Genomic DNA, 18510 nt, shown 5'->3' with positions numbered 1-18510 from the left:
AAAATATTTATGTATTACACATTCCACACTACCAGCTAAAATACTGCGTTTCCGAGACTTCTCTTCATCCTCTCTGAACAATTCCTACAAAAAGTTCCGTCGCTCTCACGCTCCCTTGCAGAATCACAATTCACAATGTGTAAGGAAATACAGCTTTTATTATTTGGGCTTGAGTAATTTCTGCACTAGGAGTAAGATAAATAACTTGGTAAGACATCTCTGCAGGAACAGTTAAAATAAACACCAGTGCACAGAAAATCACCATGCAGCCTACTTAGAACACTTGCACAGATTTCCTGCATCAGAAACCAACATATCACCATCCATGAAGTATCCAGGAAAGGACACCTGAAGTGGAATAACACGCCACAGCCATTCAGTGACATTGGCACGCCAGGAAACTCGGGCAGAGAAAGCGTAACAAGAGCGTTCTGACTAAACTCCTTAAACTGGAGGTGTAGAAGCAGAGCCCTTCCTGGACAAAGCCCTCCTTCAGTCACCTGGGTTCTGGAAGGAGTCAGTGAGTTAGCCAGAGAAACCTAGGAGCATGAACACGGCTGCAGGACCAACCCCTCGGGAATAGGTTATCATGGAAAGTGAGCCAAGGAAAGCCAGCAAAGAAAGATTTAGCAGGTTCTCCCATTTCTGTATAATGAGGGCAGAGCTATGAAATCCAAGGCAGCAGAATTACAGCGGCTTTACAAGCTGCCTTTCAGAGGAGCTGTGCTAAGTGGAATGCTTTCATCTTTCCCGAGCCACCAGACACCAGTGTTTTGGTATTTGCCAAAAAATCCCTTTTGCCCGTTTCTTTTACTTTAGATTAGCTCAGGCCAGAAGTGGCACATGCGGCCATGCGGCTCAAGGGGCTCAGGGGAAGCACGGCTACCCACAGGAGTTCAGCACCTTCTTAAGCTACTGCAACTCAGACCCAGGCATGCCCTGACCATAAGCCACACTAAAAACCAAGATGATCAAGTTACGTAACCTACTTAGCTTCCTAATTTAGCACCAAAGAAACTATTCCAATATCTGCTGGTGGCAGGCTTGACTTGAGATTTGTCGATTTAGAGCAAAAATCTAAATTTTTTTTTTAAAAAATTTTACTTTTACTGGCTTTTACTGGCTTTTACTGGCTCGTCAGCCAAGCCATGGGCACTGGAGCATAACATACCTGCTCTGTTTCAACGAAATTGGCAACGTGACCATCATCATTTGTTCCCCGGACGTTAAATCTGGTGCCAGCCCGTTCACAGCTTAGTCGGGAAATGAGACAAGCCTTTGCCTGCTTGTGAGCTGCATAAATTGTCCTGATCTCCACTCCTCCACACATGAGACGTAACAACCAGTCATCACAATTCACACCATAGTGCTTCAGATGTAAATGCAGTGACTGGTTCCTATCAGGGAGAAAACAACCATCAAATAAGTGGAAGGAATTACAATCCAGCTCAAACTGTTAAGCCAACTACTAACTCCTTACAATTTACATCTACTAGCACAAATAAGAACAGGAAAATAGGCATGCGATAGTTTTGTGATGTAACTCTCATTTAAATGTCCCTGAAATAGCAAAGTTTACAAGAGACCTGAGCTTACTTTCTACCTTCATGATTTTGTCTTATACTTGATCAGATTCCTCTACCTGACCAAAATAGTGGCAAAGACTAGAGAAGCATTGGCTCATATGCCAGAGCTGGCTTGGTGTATTTTGGCCAGAAGAGAGGGAAGGATGTAGCTTTTCACCTGTTCTAACAGCGTAAAGCCAAGCCTTCAGCACCCTTCCGAGGTTCTTGGACACACAGAGCGTTTTTAACAGATGTTGAAGGGACCAGAATTTCTGACATGACAGTGTGCGTTACTGGCATTATTTAAGCTGCTGATTGGCAGAAACAGCAGGATTCCTTCTACCAAAAACTCTTTATGTGAAAACTTATACTTTATTCAAAAATATCCAGTAAAAGAATAGTGAGTGCAGCAGCCAAGCAAAGTGCACTTTGTAGCACAGCCTACCTGCCGTCTCAATAAAATCAGCAATTTTCTGAGTAACAAAACTTCTGAAGTGCTTTCATAAGTTGAAAACCCCCTTGGAACCTACCTATAAACACGACACCATTTTAGAACCCAGAATGTACAAAACAGTAATTTTTTTTCTTTGAAGCTTCATTACCACACCCATTTAAAAAACTGACACAACTGATGAAGAACTAAGAGGCACCAAAACTGAAACACAACACGACAGCAGATGTTCAGATGAAAATACAATATAAGCAGTAAAAAAATCTGTCTGTGTCTTCCGATTAAGAAACTCAAAGCGCTCACAGAAACATCCTGTCATTAGTACCATACTTCTGCCCTTAAGAGTTCAAGTAACGCTATTCTATCTCCTCAAGATTTGTGGGAGAAAGGTGTACGTGTAAGAGCTGGGAAAGACAAGGATAAAAACTTGCCAGGCATTACTTTGTGGAAGGATTCATTACTCTACATAACGCCTGCTGAACCAATTCTGAACTCACCAAAAGAACCTATTGTCAGTACTGTGCTCCTGCATGCTGCGGTGAGCACTGAGACTCAGGTCTAAGCTGACACCAGTTGCAGACCACGCAAAATAAAAGTTCCCGGAGTTCAGCACTTTGCGCACTTCTGAAATACGATCCTCATCTGTTGGGTCAACTCGCAATGACACAAACTCGGTGGAAGTAACTCGGAAAACTTCAGAGTCCTGAATCTTTCCCACAGACATGCATCCTGTTACCAGAACCAGATAATGTAACAGTGTGTCCCCTGCAAAACAAGGAAAGGCACAGGTAAGAGAATGGATCTTAGCATAGTAGGATGTTGATTCATTTATGTGCTAAAGGCATGCAAGCCCACCTCAGTTTGCCTGAAAAAAGTACAAAAAGAACCAACATCTAGAATACGTTCCCAAGTTCAACAGAAGAAAAGGAGAAACTACACTGCAAAGAGCAGGGATTGCAAAACCGAAAGTTATTTTTGTCCACTACCTCATTTCTGGGAGGGCTCCAAACTTGTAAGTTACTCTACAAAGAAAAAACCAAAACAACAAACCAAATAGAAAAAAATGAGCCCGGTTCCTGTTGCAAAGATCCAGTTTTACAGGAGCAGCACAGTATTCTTCCCCAAATGAAAAAGTCAAGTTCTACATATTTGACTCACCGAGGTTTAATCTTAACACCCCCAAGAGGCCATACGCATCCATGACTTTGGAGTACGTATTCTTGATCGTGTCTTTTTCTGCAGAAGCTGTGGAGAGAAAACCACAGTAAGATTTGCTGATGTAAAAGCCCTGATACCATGGCACCAAGAACGAGCCACTTCAAACTGAAAACCTGAGGGATTACAAAAGCAGTGTTTACGTGACGCTTCTGGAAAGAAAAAATCTAAATGTATGAGCATATGGCACTTTATAATGGGAAATGAGAATTTGATTCTATGACACAGTATGATCACACTGTGTCTTTAAGCAAGAAAAAAAGGACCTGCAAAAACTCCAAGTGGTATTAAAGAAGTACACTGGCATTTTTAACAACATCATCTCTTATAAAAAGCATCTACAACACAGACAAGTAAGACGCCTGAGAATGCTCTCCTACAATTAAAATTAGTGCTAAATGTTGCTTTTTTCCTGAAAAGATTACCCTTTTTCTCCAAGAATAAAACCATGATGTGGCAGTATTATCTCTAAAAACATTATCACGAGCGCATTTTAACTATCTTAGATACATTCCAAGCAAATCCAAACTCTTTCAGGTCCACAAAAACTGATATTTAAAAGCCATGTCATAGATGAATTAGGAAGACACAATTTTCACAGACGGTTTTGGAAAAAAAACCCAAAACAACTCTGTCATATTTTAGAAGAAATTGAAGTGTATCTGCCATTGCTCTCCCGCGAGTAAAGTGTACATTTCAGCCCTTTCATCAGCGCTAGAACAGCCCGGCCCGCAAGCTTGGCTGCAGAGCCAGCTGAGAGACGCTGCAGAGCAGCAGGATCCCAGCCATCCTGAGCCTCTTCTCGTGACCGAGACTGCACCGGAAGGGCAAGACCGACAATTTCAGCTTTGCCACTGGATCTACAGGGATCAAGATGCTGTGGGTACCTAGAATCAGCACCACTTCCCTTTGACACTAAAAACCACAGAATATGACATGAAGAAGAGTAAATCAAAATGCCTGTTGCCCTGGAATTCTGCTGTGCTCTCTCTCTCTCTCACACTAGCTATGCCATTTAGAATAAAACCTATATTTTCTTTAGAATAAAAAAAGCACTCTTTTACTTAGAATTCTCTTCCTAACAAGTATTCCCTAATCTCAGTATAGCCCTGCCTGTGCACAAGCCCACCCCTTCTGTTCCGCCAGCTCTTTTACTGAAGTGGATCAGACAATTTAATATAGATCAAACAATTATTTAACCACAGCTTGATAACCCCATTCAATGTTTCAGTAAGTGGATTTTTAAAAAGTTTCTTTACCTTATTGCACTGATACCTATTGCACTAATATTCCTGTAATACAGATGTAATAAAAAGAGTTATAGCAGCAGGAGGATTTATTTCCAAAGTCCTCACTCAGGGTAAGTGTTAAGAACCTGCAGCCAATCTAAAAACATTTCGTCAGCATCACCAAACTGTGTTTTTCTAAACCAGAAAACCACTGGGCTGGAAAGAACTTCTTAACTTCAGACCCTGGTTCTTCCAATCTGTTTTTAGAACGGGTTTAAAGACGCCAATGTACTCTTCTAAACTCAGCTTTCCATAACCAGAAAGCTGCCGCGATCTTCCTCCATATTTGAAACTATTACGGAAAGATCAGGTTTTGTTTCAAACTTCTTGCAGGATTTTTCTTAAAGGTGCCTGCTGAGATTTAATGACATGTCAGAACAATGCCTTTTCTGTCTTCTATGGATTTATTCTCTTTTTCCATTGCAGAGAATGCTGAATATCCTCATTAAGCCCTACTAAGTAAATGCCCAAAGTAAATGAAGTAACATGGGCTTTGCAAATTCGGACCAACAAGAAAGGCCAACAAAGGCTAATAAAGCAGCAAAGGGTTGCAAAAGCAAGCAACCAAATAAAAATAGAGAAACTTACCGTGACTAATGAATTCTTATTTTCTTAAAGTGCCCAAGAACCAACCAAAAGCATTTTATGCCATGTTTTCAGTTACATTGGACTTAATTCAGTGTGAACTCCAAGCTTTTCCACAGCAACTAAGTGTTTCTATCTTACACTGCCTGCTCTTTTCCCACCTCGATTTGTTTTTTAAGGCCAAGATTCACAGGGGAAAATGGCAAATATGGCATCCTTTCCTCCATCCTGCCCTGGTCCTTGTTCACCGACTCCAGGCTTTTGCTTTCGGGGCAGTGTACAAAAAGGAACTTTCCGTGATTGGGAGTGTTACAACACCGAGAACAAGCACTAGAAACTTCTGAAAACCAAGACGAAATCAGGAAGACATAGCTACACCACACTCCTTTCCATTCTCTTCCCAAGGGGCTCTATGCAGTCTCCTCAACAGGCCAAGGTCTGCTCTCCAGAAGCTCAAGGCACCAGTCCTACTGACCCCTATCCTTAGTCCTACAAAAATGGAAAAATGTTATGCTTTCATGATGACTATCAAGCAATATTAAGAAACCTAAACCAAACTAACAAAAAACTCCACAAAACCACAACACCTATGAAGTGATTTTCAAATCAATTTGTAATGTACCTCTGAAAAAAGCCAGAAAGCCCCATTTGCAGTATCAAGAGAAAAACAACAAAATTTCAAGTCAGTATTTATTAAGGATTAACAGATAACAGCATTTAAAAATGTAGTCTGTAATAAGCACACCTTATCAATCACAGAGTCATTTAAGAAAGGTGACCGATTCAATTATTTTGAAGGCAATATGTCAACCCTCCCAGGGTGACCCAAATGGAACCCCATCAACAATCCTGTTTGCAGGACAATCTGGTTCAACATGTATCCTGCTTCATTCCAGATCCAGAAATCAGTTTCCCAGTTTTAAAAATTAAAAGGCTCAGATCACATTAAAAGTCACCACGCAGGCTTTCTACGGTTGGGTTCTCTTCTTGGTGGGCTCCCAGGGTGCCATGAGACAACACATTTCAAGTTAGTGGCTACAGTTTCCGGGTAGAATATGGGACTCTGAGCTGGGAACAAAATCCCAATCCTGAAATTATGTGCATTTCCTTCAGACCCAAGACTTCTCACTTACATTAGGCGAGAAAAAGTCCACACTACTGTCACTTGAAAAGATGTAGAACCTGAAAAATCTGAAAAAAAATCTGAAAAATTTATTAACACAATCTGGTTTTGAGGCTTTCAAGGATTTTGACAAATTAGGACAGTGAAATTTTTGGTATTTAAATTAAAGCTAACACCTAAATATTACCACAGAGGTGACATTAAAATCAGAATGGAGTCGTCACCTTTCATTTATTAAATTAACCAACCAAAGAACTGTTTAATTAGTTTTGATACCTCTTTTATTGACACACCCCTCACACTGGCTCAGATCAGGATGCTGGGGATGAGGGGACGCTGCCAGATTGTTTTTCAAGGCCTGGTGAGATCACCTTGGTCTAAATTCATGGAATAACTTTCTTACTAAGAAGTGGTCTGAGTAGCACTGCTAACCATGGCAGTGAATAGCTACCAGGGTGCCTGCTGCACACGGGTTAATACAGCTCTTACTTCAGCTCCAGAGAGGCCAGGTGGGCACTGTGCCTCCTCCTGCTCACACCCACTCTCTCCTCAGCTTTCCTCTGACGCTGAAGTCCAAGGATGTGCGTGATGCTCCTGCTCGGTGTGCTCACGGCTCAGTGTTTTCCCAGACAGAATGTTCTCCACGGCAGCCGACAGGAGTAAAGACAGCTTCCCACTCGTTTTGGGATGACTCACCAGCAGGAAGAGGGAGAGAGAACACACTCCTGCCCAGTAAGGGAAATCTTTCCAGGTAAGACATCTCAGAGAGTCCTATTTCAAAGAATAAATATACTGCCTATTTCATATGGAATATAAGAAAAATAGATCTATGACATCCTCCCTCTAAATTCTAAACAAATCAGCAGTGAAGCTGCTGACATTTAAACCCAGGTGCTCTCACCAGGCTTTGAGAAGGATCCCCTCAGACTCCAGCTACCAGGGCCGTGCTGACCAAAGAGGTGTTGAATGTACAAAAGAAAGCAAAGTGTTGCTAAGGTGTTTTGGTCACAGCAACATTAGTCAATCCACACAGAACACTTCCAGCAGAAGCATGGCCTGGGCTGCTTCCACATTCAAACTGAACAGCTACACAACCACCACCTCTGAACTATCCCTTCGACCCTTCTCCCTGCTTCCCTCCAACTTGGCTGACTGGAACAGCACATGGCACGCACACCGAAAATCACCCACCATCTGAGCTGTGCAGCATTTCCTACCGAGGCTGAGCTAAATCCTCTGAATCATCTTGCAGTGCCTCACCGAGGGCACAGGGGAGGAAGGTTAATGCAGTTGTCCTTCCCTCAGCAAAATGACAGATGTGCTTCCTTTAAGATGACGTTTGAAGGATCAGTAAGATTTCGTTCCGTTCTGTTAGCCCACCTCAAAGCCAAATTTCTGTACGTGGATATTCCAGGAGGTGCAGTTCACTAAGGCTCTCGGAACTGAGCCACATGAATCAGTTTTAATGCTAAAGTGTATTTCACTAGGCTGTGCATACATTATACATTCTACATACAGGTAAGAACTATGATCAGGTATAAACACCTTATTTAATCTCCAGTATTTATTAAAATATTTGGAAAACTGTCTAACAGTTTTGAGGTCAGTATTGTCAATTTTTGTAGTCTAAAAAGCGGTAGCACCATCATCAAAACTCAGAAGTTTTTGACAGTTTAAAGTGCCGCTGTTCTGGATTTAAATTGATATGTACTTGATCTAACCATTTTTCTATCCATCCACACAGATTTTACAAACATGGGAAATCTTTCCCAAGGGACAGTATTTCATTAACTTTGTCTGTTATCTGTACCAATACCTGGAAGTTTATACAGCGACAGACTGGAACCTTCCGGCTGGATTCTGTGACATGACTAGCGAGACAGAGAAGTAGCAATTCACAGATCTTCCCTGGGCACTAATAATTGTACTCCTTTAAATACGCATTGAAAAGAACAGATACCAGATGGGAAAGAGCAAGCAGAAAAAGAGAAGGAAAAAACCTGACCTAGGGAACTTCTGGGCATTTTCTGCTGTCAGTTTAAGATTGTGATCTTACAACCATTAAGAAAAGTATCAGAACCTAAAGAATTTAGGGAATCCAATGGAAAAAAAGGAATTAAAGAAAAATGCCACTGCTGAATATTCATTGGAAAACTATGCCCATGTACCAGAAAGAGAAAGAGTAAGCAGTATCCTGATAAAGCTTACTGAAAACAATACTCAGTGACTACTTCCACCTGAGTATGAACATTTGCTATGGTGTAACCTTCCAATTAGAATTCCAGGGACAGTGCTTTGCAGATTAATAACCAGCTATCACTAAGTACAGAACCCAGGGGGAGAGAGGCTTTCAAACTTCCTTCAGGTCTGGCTTCCTCTGCTTGGTAACAACAAGGCAGAGAAGAAGGCAAGAACTTTAACATGGGTTTTATGTTTAGGGAAGGACATTTGTCCAGGTGCCTGCAGTGTATTCCAGCACAAGAAGTGACTTACTGCCCCTTCTGAGCATAACCTTCAGGAACAAGTAATTTTTCATCTGTTGGCCTTTAAGTAGCTTATGCAAGTTCTGTAATTACTAAACACAGGCTAAAACAACCTTTTCCACAAATCTTCAAAACATTTTATGGCTTGCACTAAACCTGTTCACTACCTTTATGACTGGACACTTATTCCCAACCAACACTACAGTGCCTTACACGGATACTGCTACCAAAGTCAAGGAGATTACTTAAATACATAGTAAGAAGAAACCATGCCAGAAAAAAAAAGAGAATTTCAAAAATAGGAGAAGAGCACCCACTGTTCACCTGGACCAACATACAGCTGCAGCAACCGCATCAGTCAGTGCCAGGCCTCTAACAGGTGCTGGCTAAAGAGAAAACTACTTTCATGGTATGAAAACTTTCTATAAAAGAGCCAAAATCAAGCTCAGAAACGCTGTGCAACAAGGTGCTTTGACTTGGTAAAGAACACAAACATATTTCATCATTTTATGTATTTTAAAAGCTTATGTACAGGCCTTATGGTTCTCTTCTGCACTTCTCATTTTAGTGTCCTCCAACAAAGAAAAAAGGGAGGGCCAAGAATTTAAGGGAAATATCTCACGCATTTTTCACTTCGAACATGTAAAAATAACTCTGCAGTGCAAGACACCTTGCTCCAAATATTACTCATTTTATTACGAGAAAAATCAATAGAGAGTTTCGAGCTAGGTTAAAAAACACAGGGACAAAATAAAGCTAAAATCAAAAAGCCATCAAAAAATCATACAAAATGACATAAAACCAAAATATGATATAACATTTAAGAATATAGAATTTATTACTATGAAACGCAACACAGAGTATTAGCTTGTAAATGAATTACCATGTATTCAAAATGTGGTTGATGAGAAACAAAGAAATAAGATGTTGTTGGAAGCCATTACAAGAATTTAGTGGACATGAAAATATACATGCATAATAAAATGCAATTAAATGTGTCAAATTCTCTCTCAACTGATGAAGATAAGAAAATGTCTCTTTTCCTTTTCTCATTTAAATCAGAAGCCTCTCCATTAGCAAATAGGAAAAGAGAACTGCTGCTTCTTTACATTCCACAAACAAATGGCTCACGAAGAGTCCATCTGCCACCTTTCTAACACCGTAGTTATCAAAAAGATCGACTTACAGAGGACAGCCACAGCTCCAGACTCAAACATGAGACATTCTTCTCTGTTTCTGGTTTCCACGATCACACTGAAGGGAAGTGGATCCAGCTTGTGATAGACACGGTATCCTTTACTGAAAGCCATTTTGCCTCGATCGCAGGCAGCCCTGCCCAACACAAGATGATGTTAGTGAAACTTCCCCGTACTTCCTGACACCTCCCGCGAAGCGGGTTTGACTCTCATCCTTTCCTAGGGATTTTGCGTGTTCAACAAAAACAAACAACAAAAACCTCCGCTCCCTCTTTCTACCGCATGAGACTTAGTTTAGCTACGTTCCAAAACAAATACAGGGATTAGCTAAAGACGACATAACAGTGTTTCAAAACCAGAACTACACAGAGAAACACCTTCAAAATAAGGATTTATTTAAAAGCTTCTTGGAGACAACTAGAATTTTGCAGAATCCCACACTGGTTTGTGTTGGAAGGGACCTTAAAGTTCATCCAGTTCCACCCCCTGCCATGAGCAGGGCCACATTCCAATATCCCAGGTTGCTCCAAGCCCCATCCAACCTGGCCTTGGACACTTCCAGGGATCCAGGGGCAGCCACAGCTTCTCTGGGCACCCGGTGCCAGGGCCTCGCCGCCTTCCCAGGGAACATATCTAAATCTAATCCTACTCTCTTTTAGTTTAAAGCAATTTCTTTCCCAATACTTAATAAATATGATTCCTTCTTAGGGAAATAGAAAAAGAAAAGAAGGTTTTCCAGCTACCAGCAATATGGAAGAGAAGCAACCACCTTCACGGTAAACTAATGCCAAAAGCAGAGGGGCAGCCTTCCATTTTTTTAAGATCTATTTTACTAATTCTGACCTTGTACAAAAGGTCAGTATATTTTTAACACTGAAGCCGTCAAGATGTTTTAAAGGATCGTTCAAAAATGTCAACCTATTTTCGGCTTTTTTTTGCTTTTTTTTTTTTCTTTTTTAAACGAAAGCAGGGTTCGGTTTGGATTTAAACCCTGCCCTGCGGCGGCTGAAACATCGCAGTGTCGTACTGGTGACGCTGCCCCATCAGCCACACACGAGCGAGATCTTCATAAAAACCCACAAAACTCGCACACTGCAACAAACCATAAGCAAATGCGAGAGCACCCCAATTTTCCGTGCTAAGGCTTGGGAAAAGGCAGCGAAGGAGGATTGCTCCGGAGCGCCTGGAGCGGGGCTTTCTGCCCTCCCTTCCCGGCAGCTCCCTGACCTCCAGAGCGAACACGCACTTCCCGCTCCGGCCTCTCCCCGACCGCTCCGCGCCCGGGCGGGCTCAGGGCACGGCCAAGCCGCGGGGCTCCCACCGCCGGGCCGGCACTTCCCACACAGCGCAGCGGGACACGCCTGGCAGCGCCCGCTCCATCGCCCCTGGCACCCGAGCCCGTAGGAGCTCCCCCCGCCCCGGCCCCACGATAGCCCCCACTCACCGTCCGTCCGCCCGCCCGCCCCGCCCGGTGCCGCGGAGCCGGAGGGATCCGCTTCCTCCCGGCCCCGCGTCCTTCCGCACTGCGCCGCCCGCCCCGGAAGGGAGGGGACGGGGGCGGGCACTGGGGCCGCGGTGGGACGGAGCTGTCGTTTAAACAAACCGAGCCGTGCGTTGAGCGCAGCCAGCCGTAAGCCCGGCTGCGGGATTATTACGAGGAGCAAAACCTAAGGGACAGGCTCAGGAGCAGCCGTGCAGACTGAGCCGCCACTGAGTCACCGCGCTGGGCAAAGAGCTGCGGTACTCACAGCGCCTCGGGTCGCGTGGGAGCCGGCCAGAGCCGGCGTCTTCCCGACAGCAGTCGTGGAATAGAACCGTGGAATATCCCGAGTTAGAAGGGACCCATAACGATCATCAATCCAGCCCCTGGCCCTGCACAGACACCCCAACAATCCCACCCTATGCATCCCTGAGAGCGCTGTCCAAACGCTCCTGGAGCTCTGGCAGCCTCGGGGCCGTGCCCATTCCCTGGGGAGCCTGGCCAGTGCCCAGCACCCTCTGCGGGAAGAACGTTCTTGTGATATCCAGCCTAACCCTCCCCTGACACAGCTCCAGCCGTTCCCTCGGGTCCTATCACTGGTCACAGAAAGCAGACACCAGAGCTGCGCCTCGGGAGGAAGCTGCAGACCCCGAAAGAGTTCCCAGCTCAATCTCTTCTGCAGCTGAACAAGTCCCGTACCCTCAGCCGCTCGTATGGCTCAACATGGTCTTAGTGAAGAGCGCGGAGTGTTCCACTGCGGAGGCAGACTCCACAGCTGCCCAAGCCAAGGGGATTTTCCCCGTTCCTGGCGCAGCTGCCGCTGGCACAGCGGGAATAGGGCCGCCGAAGAAAAGCGACCCGCGCCTTCCGCGCCACGGGGCGCGCTCGGGCGGACACGGGGGCGGAACCGCAGCCGCCGGTGCAGCGCCCATCGCGGGGCCCCGCCCCTGCGGGTACCGCCTGCAGCTTCCGCTGCATCATCCCCACAGCCCCTGCACTCCTCGCGCCCCGCTGAGATGCCTCGGATTGCCCCGGGGGGGTCCTGTGCAGGAGCCGCGCGGCGTGGCCGGGACAGAGCTGGTCCCGCCGCCCGCACGCCTCCTGCCCGCCCTCGGTGCCACTCACCCCACCACCCGCGTCCCCACACCGGGAAACGGCGCGGAAAATCGCGCTAAAACCGCGGGGTCTGCTGCGTTGGAGTCGGGGTCGGGTTCAGGCCGCCGAATAGACGCTTTGCTGAGGAGTGACGTTCCTCCGCGGTACCATTTTGTCCCTATTCCAAAGGGACGGATGCCGCCATCTGTAGTGTGGTATCACGTGACTTTCGACCGTCCCCGCCATCTTGGGTGCTGGCAGGAGCCACTTTCGGCCCAGCCGCCGTCTTTGGTGTGGTACCACGGAACGAGTCCGCGTCTCAGGCGTGGTTTTGGCTGCCTGAACCCGACTCCGACACGGACTTGGCGCTTTCAGCGCAATTTCCCGCGGCGTTTCCCGGTTTGGGGGCACGGGTGGTGGGGTCAGCGTCGCCGGGGACGGGCGGGAGGCGGCAGGCAGCGGTCGGGCCGCTGTGTCCCGGCCGCGCCGGCGGCTCCTGGCGAGCAGCACCGAGGCCGCGCGGTGGAGCTGCTGCTCTTGGCTGAACACGTGCCGCTGATTCACCTGTAAGGTCCTGGTTTGTTCACTGCTTCTCGCTGCTGGTACAGGAGGTGGAATCCCGGTTGTGCAGTGCCGCATTGGAACTTCTGGGTGGGAAAGATGAATTAATGAGCTGAATTCTTAGCAATATAATATTGAACATTTATTAGTAGAACAAAGGTATATCACAGCGCTGGAGCGCTTGGCAATATTGCCAGAGGCGCCCTCCATTCATTTTACTGTGGACTTAAGTACTCTCAAGCTGTTGCATATTCATTAAGTCCAGAAAGTAATTTATACTTCACTCACCTTTCCCCCCCTCTCTGGTCTCTGCTCTCTTCCGTCAGCATTGAAAACAGGCACTCTCTCTTTGGTGCCTCCCCAGTCTCCAACCTAATTTGTAGCTGACAGTTTCCTTGGGAAGTGTGACTTTTGATAACAGACTTCCTGGGATGCATGCCGTTTATCTTTGTTTCTCTGAGAGGTCTTGGTTCCTGGCTCCGTAGTTTCTCAACTCAAAAGATATTTATTACCATGTGTTTATTACTACATTTCTTAACATATTACAACTATTTCGAAGTTACAATTTACCTTACTCTCATTTCTACTTAAGTACATTTTACCTTAGAACTATTTCTACATAGTACATTACCACTTAAAAATGTTAAAATCCGATATGCAAAAGACAACATTCATCATTCACTCCTTTATCACATGGGTTAATGTTAAGTCTTGCCAGATGTTTTTTACAAGGCTAAATTCCAGTGAGTCTGTACCAAAAAAACATTTGTCAAGATAAGATCCTACAGGAATGACCTTGGTAGAAGGAAAATAGCTGTGAGCAGAAGCACCAAGGAATTGCTGCTGGCTCCCAGTGTCCTTTTTTTTTTCCCAGGAAGGTGTTGTATTGAATTGAAAGGTGGTTTTCTTGCCTCTAGGAAGTAGCACCCACATCCTGCTGGAAGGAGAAAGTGGGGAGACAGACAGTGCCAAGTAGGAGGAAGGACCATTTTTAAATCTGCCTTTGGATTCCACTTCCTCGCGGTGGCATCTGTGCAGTCCAAAGGAAGTAAATCCTGGAGTACCTGTTTGTTCACCTGTTGAGCTTGGAAGAGACACACACTGGACATGAAATTCTGGGAAAGCTGCACTTGCAGTAGTGGCTGGAGTGAGAAGCAGTGGAAGCTGTTCACTGTCTGCTGGTTCCCTATCTTTGCCTTAGTACTCTGGAGCTCCAAGGTCACCTCATGTCACCTTTGCTTTTCCAGTAGCTTTGCTGAAGGGTTTCTGAATGTGGCCGTGGGCTTTGCTGCAGCTGGAATTTATTTCTGTTTCAGGAAGCATCTCACTGTAGAGTCTGTGATTTAATAGTTCCTGTGCCAGGTTAATTGTACTGGAAGAAGGCAAATGAAGCCAAGAGGGTCAACTAGGATGTCCCAGACCCCTGTCAATCACACGTTACAAAATACCAAACCCCCAGGTTACAAAAATACACACACACACACACAAAAACACCACTACAAAAAAAAAAAAAAGCATACAAAAAACTAGCTTCCAAAATACCAGAATAACCTAGTTGCAAAGTAATAGAAAACCAAATTCCAAAATACCCAAGAAAACCAGGTTTCAAAATCTCAGCTTTAAAATACCAGAACACCAAGTTCCATAATACCAAAGTAACCCAGACTCAAAATACCAGAAAACCAAGTTCCAAAGTACCAGAATGACCCAATTTCAAAAGATCAAATTGCAAAACACTAACTTTTAGATGTCTTACACAGGCAGGATTCCCAAACCCAAAAGAATGAAATACTGTCAAAATGGGATCTGTGATACCAAAATGGATATTTTCTCCTCTGAAAAGCTTTCCCACAATGACCATCAACACAGGTATTTATTTTAATTATAAGCCAGATGCAATAAGAATTTTACTTCAAAAGCAAACTCTTGTAGTAGTTGTCTGCTTAGACTGTGTCCGCAAGGACCGGCATTTGGGCCAGAGAGCTGCGGGTGGGATCAAAGGGCAGAGTAAATCTGCTCCCTGGATGCACAGGGAACGACTGAGTAGCAGGCAGAGGGAGTACTTATAAACGATGTCAATATTTATTTCACTGAAATGCAGGATGGACCAGCAATGGGGGTGCTCAGGTTCAGTCTGGGCCTGTCAGGATTAGCCATAAACAACCCGGCTAAACCCCTGGCCCCTTAAGGGGTGTGTCAAACACTTCAACAGAAACACAATTCAGTAATGATTACAGAGGAAAAATTACCAGTAGTTGCTTATGATCTGTGGGGAATTTCTTCAGTAATTACAAACATAGGACATAGGGACGTTTGAGGCAGAACCCCAATTTTGGCCACAGGCACCCAGACGAAAAGGCCGGTCCTTTTCCACAGAAAGGAAAGCCTGGATCCCGGTGTTTCAGGGGTGGACAATGGGCGATGCAGGAGAGGGAACAACCAGCAGGACCTTTCCCCAGCTCACCTCCCACCCCAAGGTGCAGCAGCCCCAAGTGCAACCAAGTGAGGATGAGGAGGGAGCAGATCCTGCCAGAGGCTGCTTTCCGGTGGTTTCCTGGGCATAGCTATGCAGGGAGCTGCTAGTTGAGAGGGGCCAGTGGAGGCATCCCAAGTGTCCCTCCAGGAACCATGGCTGGAGCATCCAGCAGGGGCTGGGGAGCAGCCAAATGCACCTGGGCACAGACCGTCGCTTCAGTAAAAAGCCCAGGGAAAAGCCCTTTTGCCAAGGGGCAGCACCTGAGCAGGTGGGGCAGCATGTAGGGTCCCGGGGAAAACCTTCAACTTTTCCCCTTTCAGCTTGTCAGTCCCTCCCCAGAGCCCCCAGAAAAGAAAGGGGTTACTAGGAAAAAAGGGGTTTAAATTGAGGGGAAACACTTCCTTTTCCATAATTATCACTGTTCAACTTGAGGGGGAATCCATGTCCCCAGCAATTTTAATAATATCAGTTGAAGGAAACCCCGCCTTTTCTATACTGCTAGGGATATCAGTTGACAGGGAATCCCTACTTTCCAGTTTAAATGGAAGGGGAAAACCTTGATAATACTATTTTATAGGTTTGAATTAAGGGTAACTCCCACACTTTCATCATCCTAAGGCTTAAACCGAGGGGGAAGCCCAATTGCCCCTCCTTTTTAAGGATTTGAATTGAGGGGGAAAATCCCTCTTTTTCCAGCATTTGAGAGACTTAAAGTAAAGCAAACCCTTCGTTGGGGTTTTAGGAGCTCTCCTGTTGTTTTTTTTGTTTTGGTTTGGTTTTTTTTTGTTAAAGGAATCTTCCCCATTCGTGTTGCTAGGGGGACAAATTGCCGGGCATTTAAGACAAAGGACCGAGCCTCTGGGGGAGGGGTGCATCTGGCTACTCTTTTGTTTCACCTGGGTGTGCAGACAGTCAGCTCCTGGAGTTTGGACGGAGAGGGAAGGTGTTCCGTCGGCTGCTTTTCCTTCTGCCAGAGAAACCCCGGGATCCCAAGCCGGCCTTCGGAGCCGGGTCGCGGCCGCCCTGTCCCCGCCGTTGGTTCGAGCCTTCGCTGCTCTGTAGCCCTGCACGCCCTGCCTGCCCAGGCCTCCGGGGGGTTCCCAGCGCAGCTCTGCAGTCTGGATACATCTCGTCGGCCACCCGGGATTTGTGTTCGTCCCTGCCGTTCCTGAGACTCCGGCCGGACAGCGGGATCGGCTGCCTAGGGGTTTGTAAAGCTTTTTTTGTTCCGTCCTTCCCGGGATCCCAGGGCACCGGTGCCGCGTGCTCCCCGCGCTCGCTCCGGAGCGCCCCCTGCAGCCGCGGGGGAACCATCGCACCTGCCCTGCTCACCGGGAGCCGCCAGCGCCCCTGCCGGCTGCGAGCGGAACTGCACCCGAGGGGAAAGGGCCCGGCAGCCGAGAAGGCTGGCACTGGGTTTGTGATTGTTTGCTGTTACTGCCAGAGTTATTGCTGTTTGTTTGACTGGTTATACACATACAGATATATAATAGTAAAGAACTGTTATTCCTATTTCCCACATCTTTGCCTAAAAGCCCCCTTGATTTCAAAATTATAACAACTCGGAGGGAAGGGGGGGTCGCATCTGCCATTCCAAGGGAGACTCCTATCTTCCTTGGCAAATACCTGTCTTTCAAACCAAGACATCCCTCTTCTTTCAATAGTTTAGGGGATTAAATTAAAGGGGAGAAACCATTTGTTTGCCATTATACTCATTTAAGGGGAGGCAAACATGTCCTGTTCCCTCATTTTAAGGGGGTCAATTGAAGGAAGATCCCCTTTTTTGGCTATTTTAAGGGCTTAAACCTGCATTTTAGGGTACTTCTACTCCTGTCCCAGTATCAAATATCTTGTAGAAGCACAACCCTAGCACATATATAGCCCCAACACTGCCGAGGAATCTATTATTTTTTCTTATTTTTATTTATACTGCATATAGCCCTAATTAGAAACCCCTATGAAAGTTAGACCATTCATATAACTACTATTGTTCTCCACCCTCCTTAGCCACATATGCAGTACTACTTATCAATACTACTAAGGACCAATTAGACAAATTAACAACAAGTTATCTCACTTATCTACCTATGCCACTAAAACATAAAGCTTTAGTTCTTACCCAGTCCCTGCCCTTTTGCATAACAGAGTCATAGCAAAAAAGCAGGTATCGTTATTTCCCTGAAGAGTTTTCTTTTCTGTTCAGCACTTAACTCACCTTAAATTTAAGTCAGAAAAACCAAGTAGCTACACTTCCTGTGAGAGCTTTTATACCTAGTGGTATTTGCCACCTCCCTTTTCCCAGGCATTGTGGGAATGAGAGGCGGACCCGGCCAGGGGTATATTAACTCCAGCCCTCAACAAAGCAGCTCATTTCCTTTCTGGGTTTGCCTGGGATAAGAGCTTTCATGGCATGTTAGTGAAGGGGGCCTTTTAGGTTATTGTAGATTTTTCTCAGAAAACATTTTTGGTATCTAAAGTAGCAGAAGCTTTGAAGACATTGTGAAGAAGATAGCATTCAACACAGGGAGTATTTAAATTCACAATTTTGGGTTGGGTGTTTAGGGATAGTAAGGTGTTTTTGTGATTTCCATTTTTGTTCTTGGTTTCTCTTTTTTATGAGCGTTCCAGATTCCTGAAATTCTAGATTGTGTCAAGTATGGAACTTCAAGCTTTTTCAGCAAATTCATTGTGTAACAAAACAGACACTCCCCATGGCAAAATTCAGGCTTCTGATAGCTAAGTCAAGGGTTGTGACTGGGAGAGGGGGTATGAGTAGGGTACTGGGTTAGGAATTACTGGGAGGGGTTTTGAAGGCAGCACAGTGAGAAACAGTATCCATTTGGGGGGCCCCCTAAGGTTTTTCCACCAGGGTAGCAGGTGTGTTTGTGTTTTAAGGTATGCAAATGCATCCACTGCACTCACAGAAATGCTGGTTTGTCTCTTGCTAATGCAGGGGTCCATCATGATCATGACCCCAGTCTTTGATTTGGG

The 18510-nt window shown here is 45.5% G+C and overlaps 2 protein-coding genes across 25 annotated transcripts in view; one reads left to right on the top strand and one right to left on the bottom strand.

Annotated features, from left to right (window-relative positions):
* The window catches only part of SYNJ1 (synaptojanin 1), a 50046-nt gene extending 37514 nt beyond the window's left edge, over window positions 1-12532 (bottom strand). For 5 of the 17 annotated variants that reach the window (XM_048293163.1, XM_048293211.1, XM_048293218.1 and 2 more), the window contains exons 1-5: window positions 12087-12182; window positions 9898-10043; window positions 3175-3261; window positions 2514-2781; window positions 1172-1397 (exon numbers count right to left, since the gene is read on the bottom strand). In XM_048293163.1, coding sequence (XP_048149120.1) covers window positions 1172-1397; window positions 2514-2781; window positions 3175-3261; window positions 9898-10021 — 705 coding nt within the window. In that variant the 5' untranslated portion in view covers window positions 10022-10043; window positions 12087-12182. Of the gene's footprint in view, window positions 1-1171; window positions 1398-2513; window positions 2782-3174; window positions 3262-9897; window positions 10044-11351; window positions 11371-12086; window positions 12189-12512 lie in introns of those variants that run through there. The other 12 variants (XM_048293206.1, XM_048293238.1, XM_048293246.1 and 9 more) reach the window with 5 other exon arrangements.
* A 388-nt stretch (window positions 12533-12920) lies between these two features.
* Window positions 12921-18510, top strand: part of LOC125320914 — a 204400-nt gene continuing 198810 nt past the window's right edge. For 6 of the 8 annotated variants that reach the window (XR_007201362.1, XR_007201360.1, XR_007201356.1 and 3 more), the window contains exon 1: window positions 12921-16726. Coding sequence is in view for 2 of the 8 variants with exons in the window: in XM_048293333.1 (XP_048149290.1) it covers window positions 14843-14912; window positions 16428-16726 (369 nt within the window). In the remaining 6 variants the exon portion in view is untranslated. The remainder of the gene's footprint in view (window positions 16727-18510) is intronic. The other 2 variants (XM_048293333.1, XM_048293339.1) reach the window with 1 other exon arrangement.

The sequence above is a fragment of the Corvus hawaiiensis genome, chromosome 2 (genome assembly GCF_020740725.1).
Source record: "Corvus hawaiiensis isolate bCorHaw1 chromosome 2, bCorHaw1.pri.cur, whole genome shotgun sequence".
Lineage (NCBI taxonomy): Eukaryota > Metazoa > Chordata > Aves > Passeriformes > Corvidae > Corvus > Corvus hawaiiensis.
This window is presented reverse-complemented; position numbering and strand designations above follow the sequence as displayed.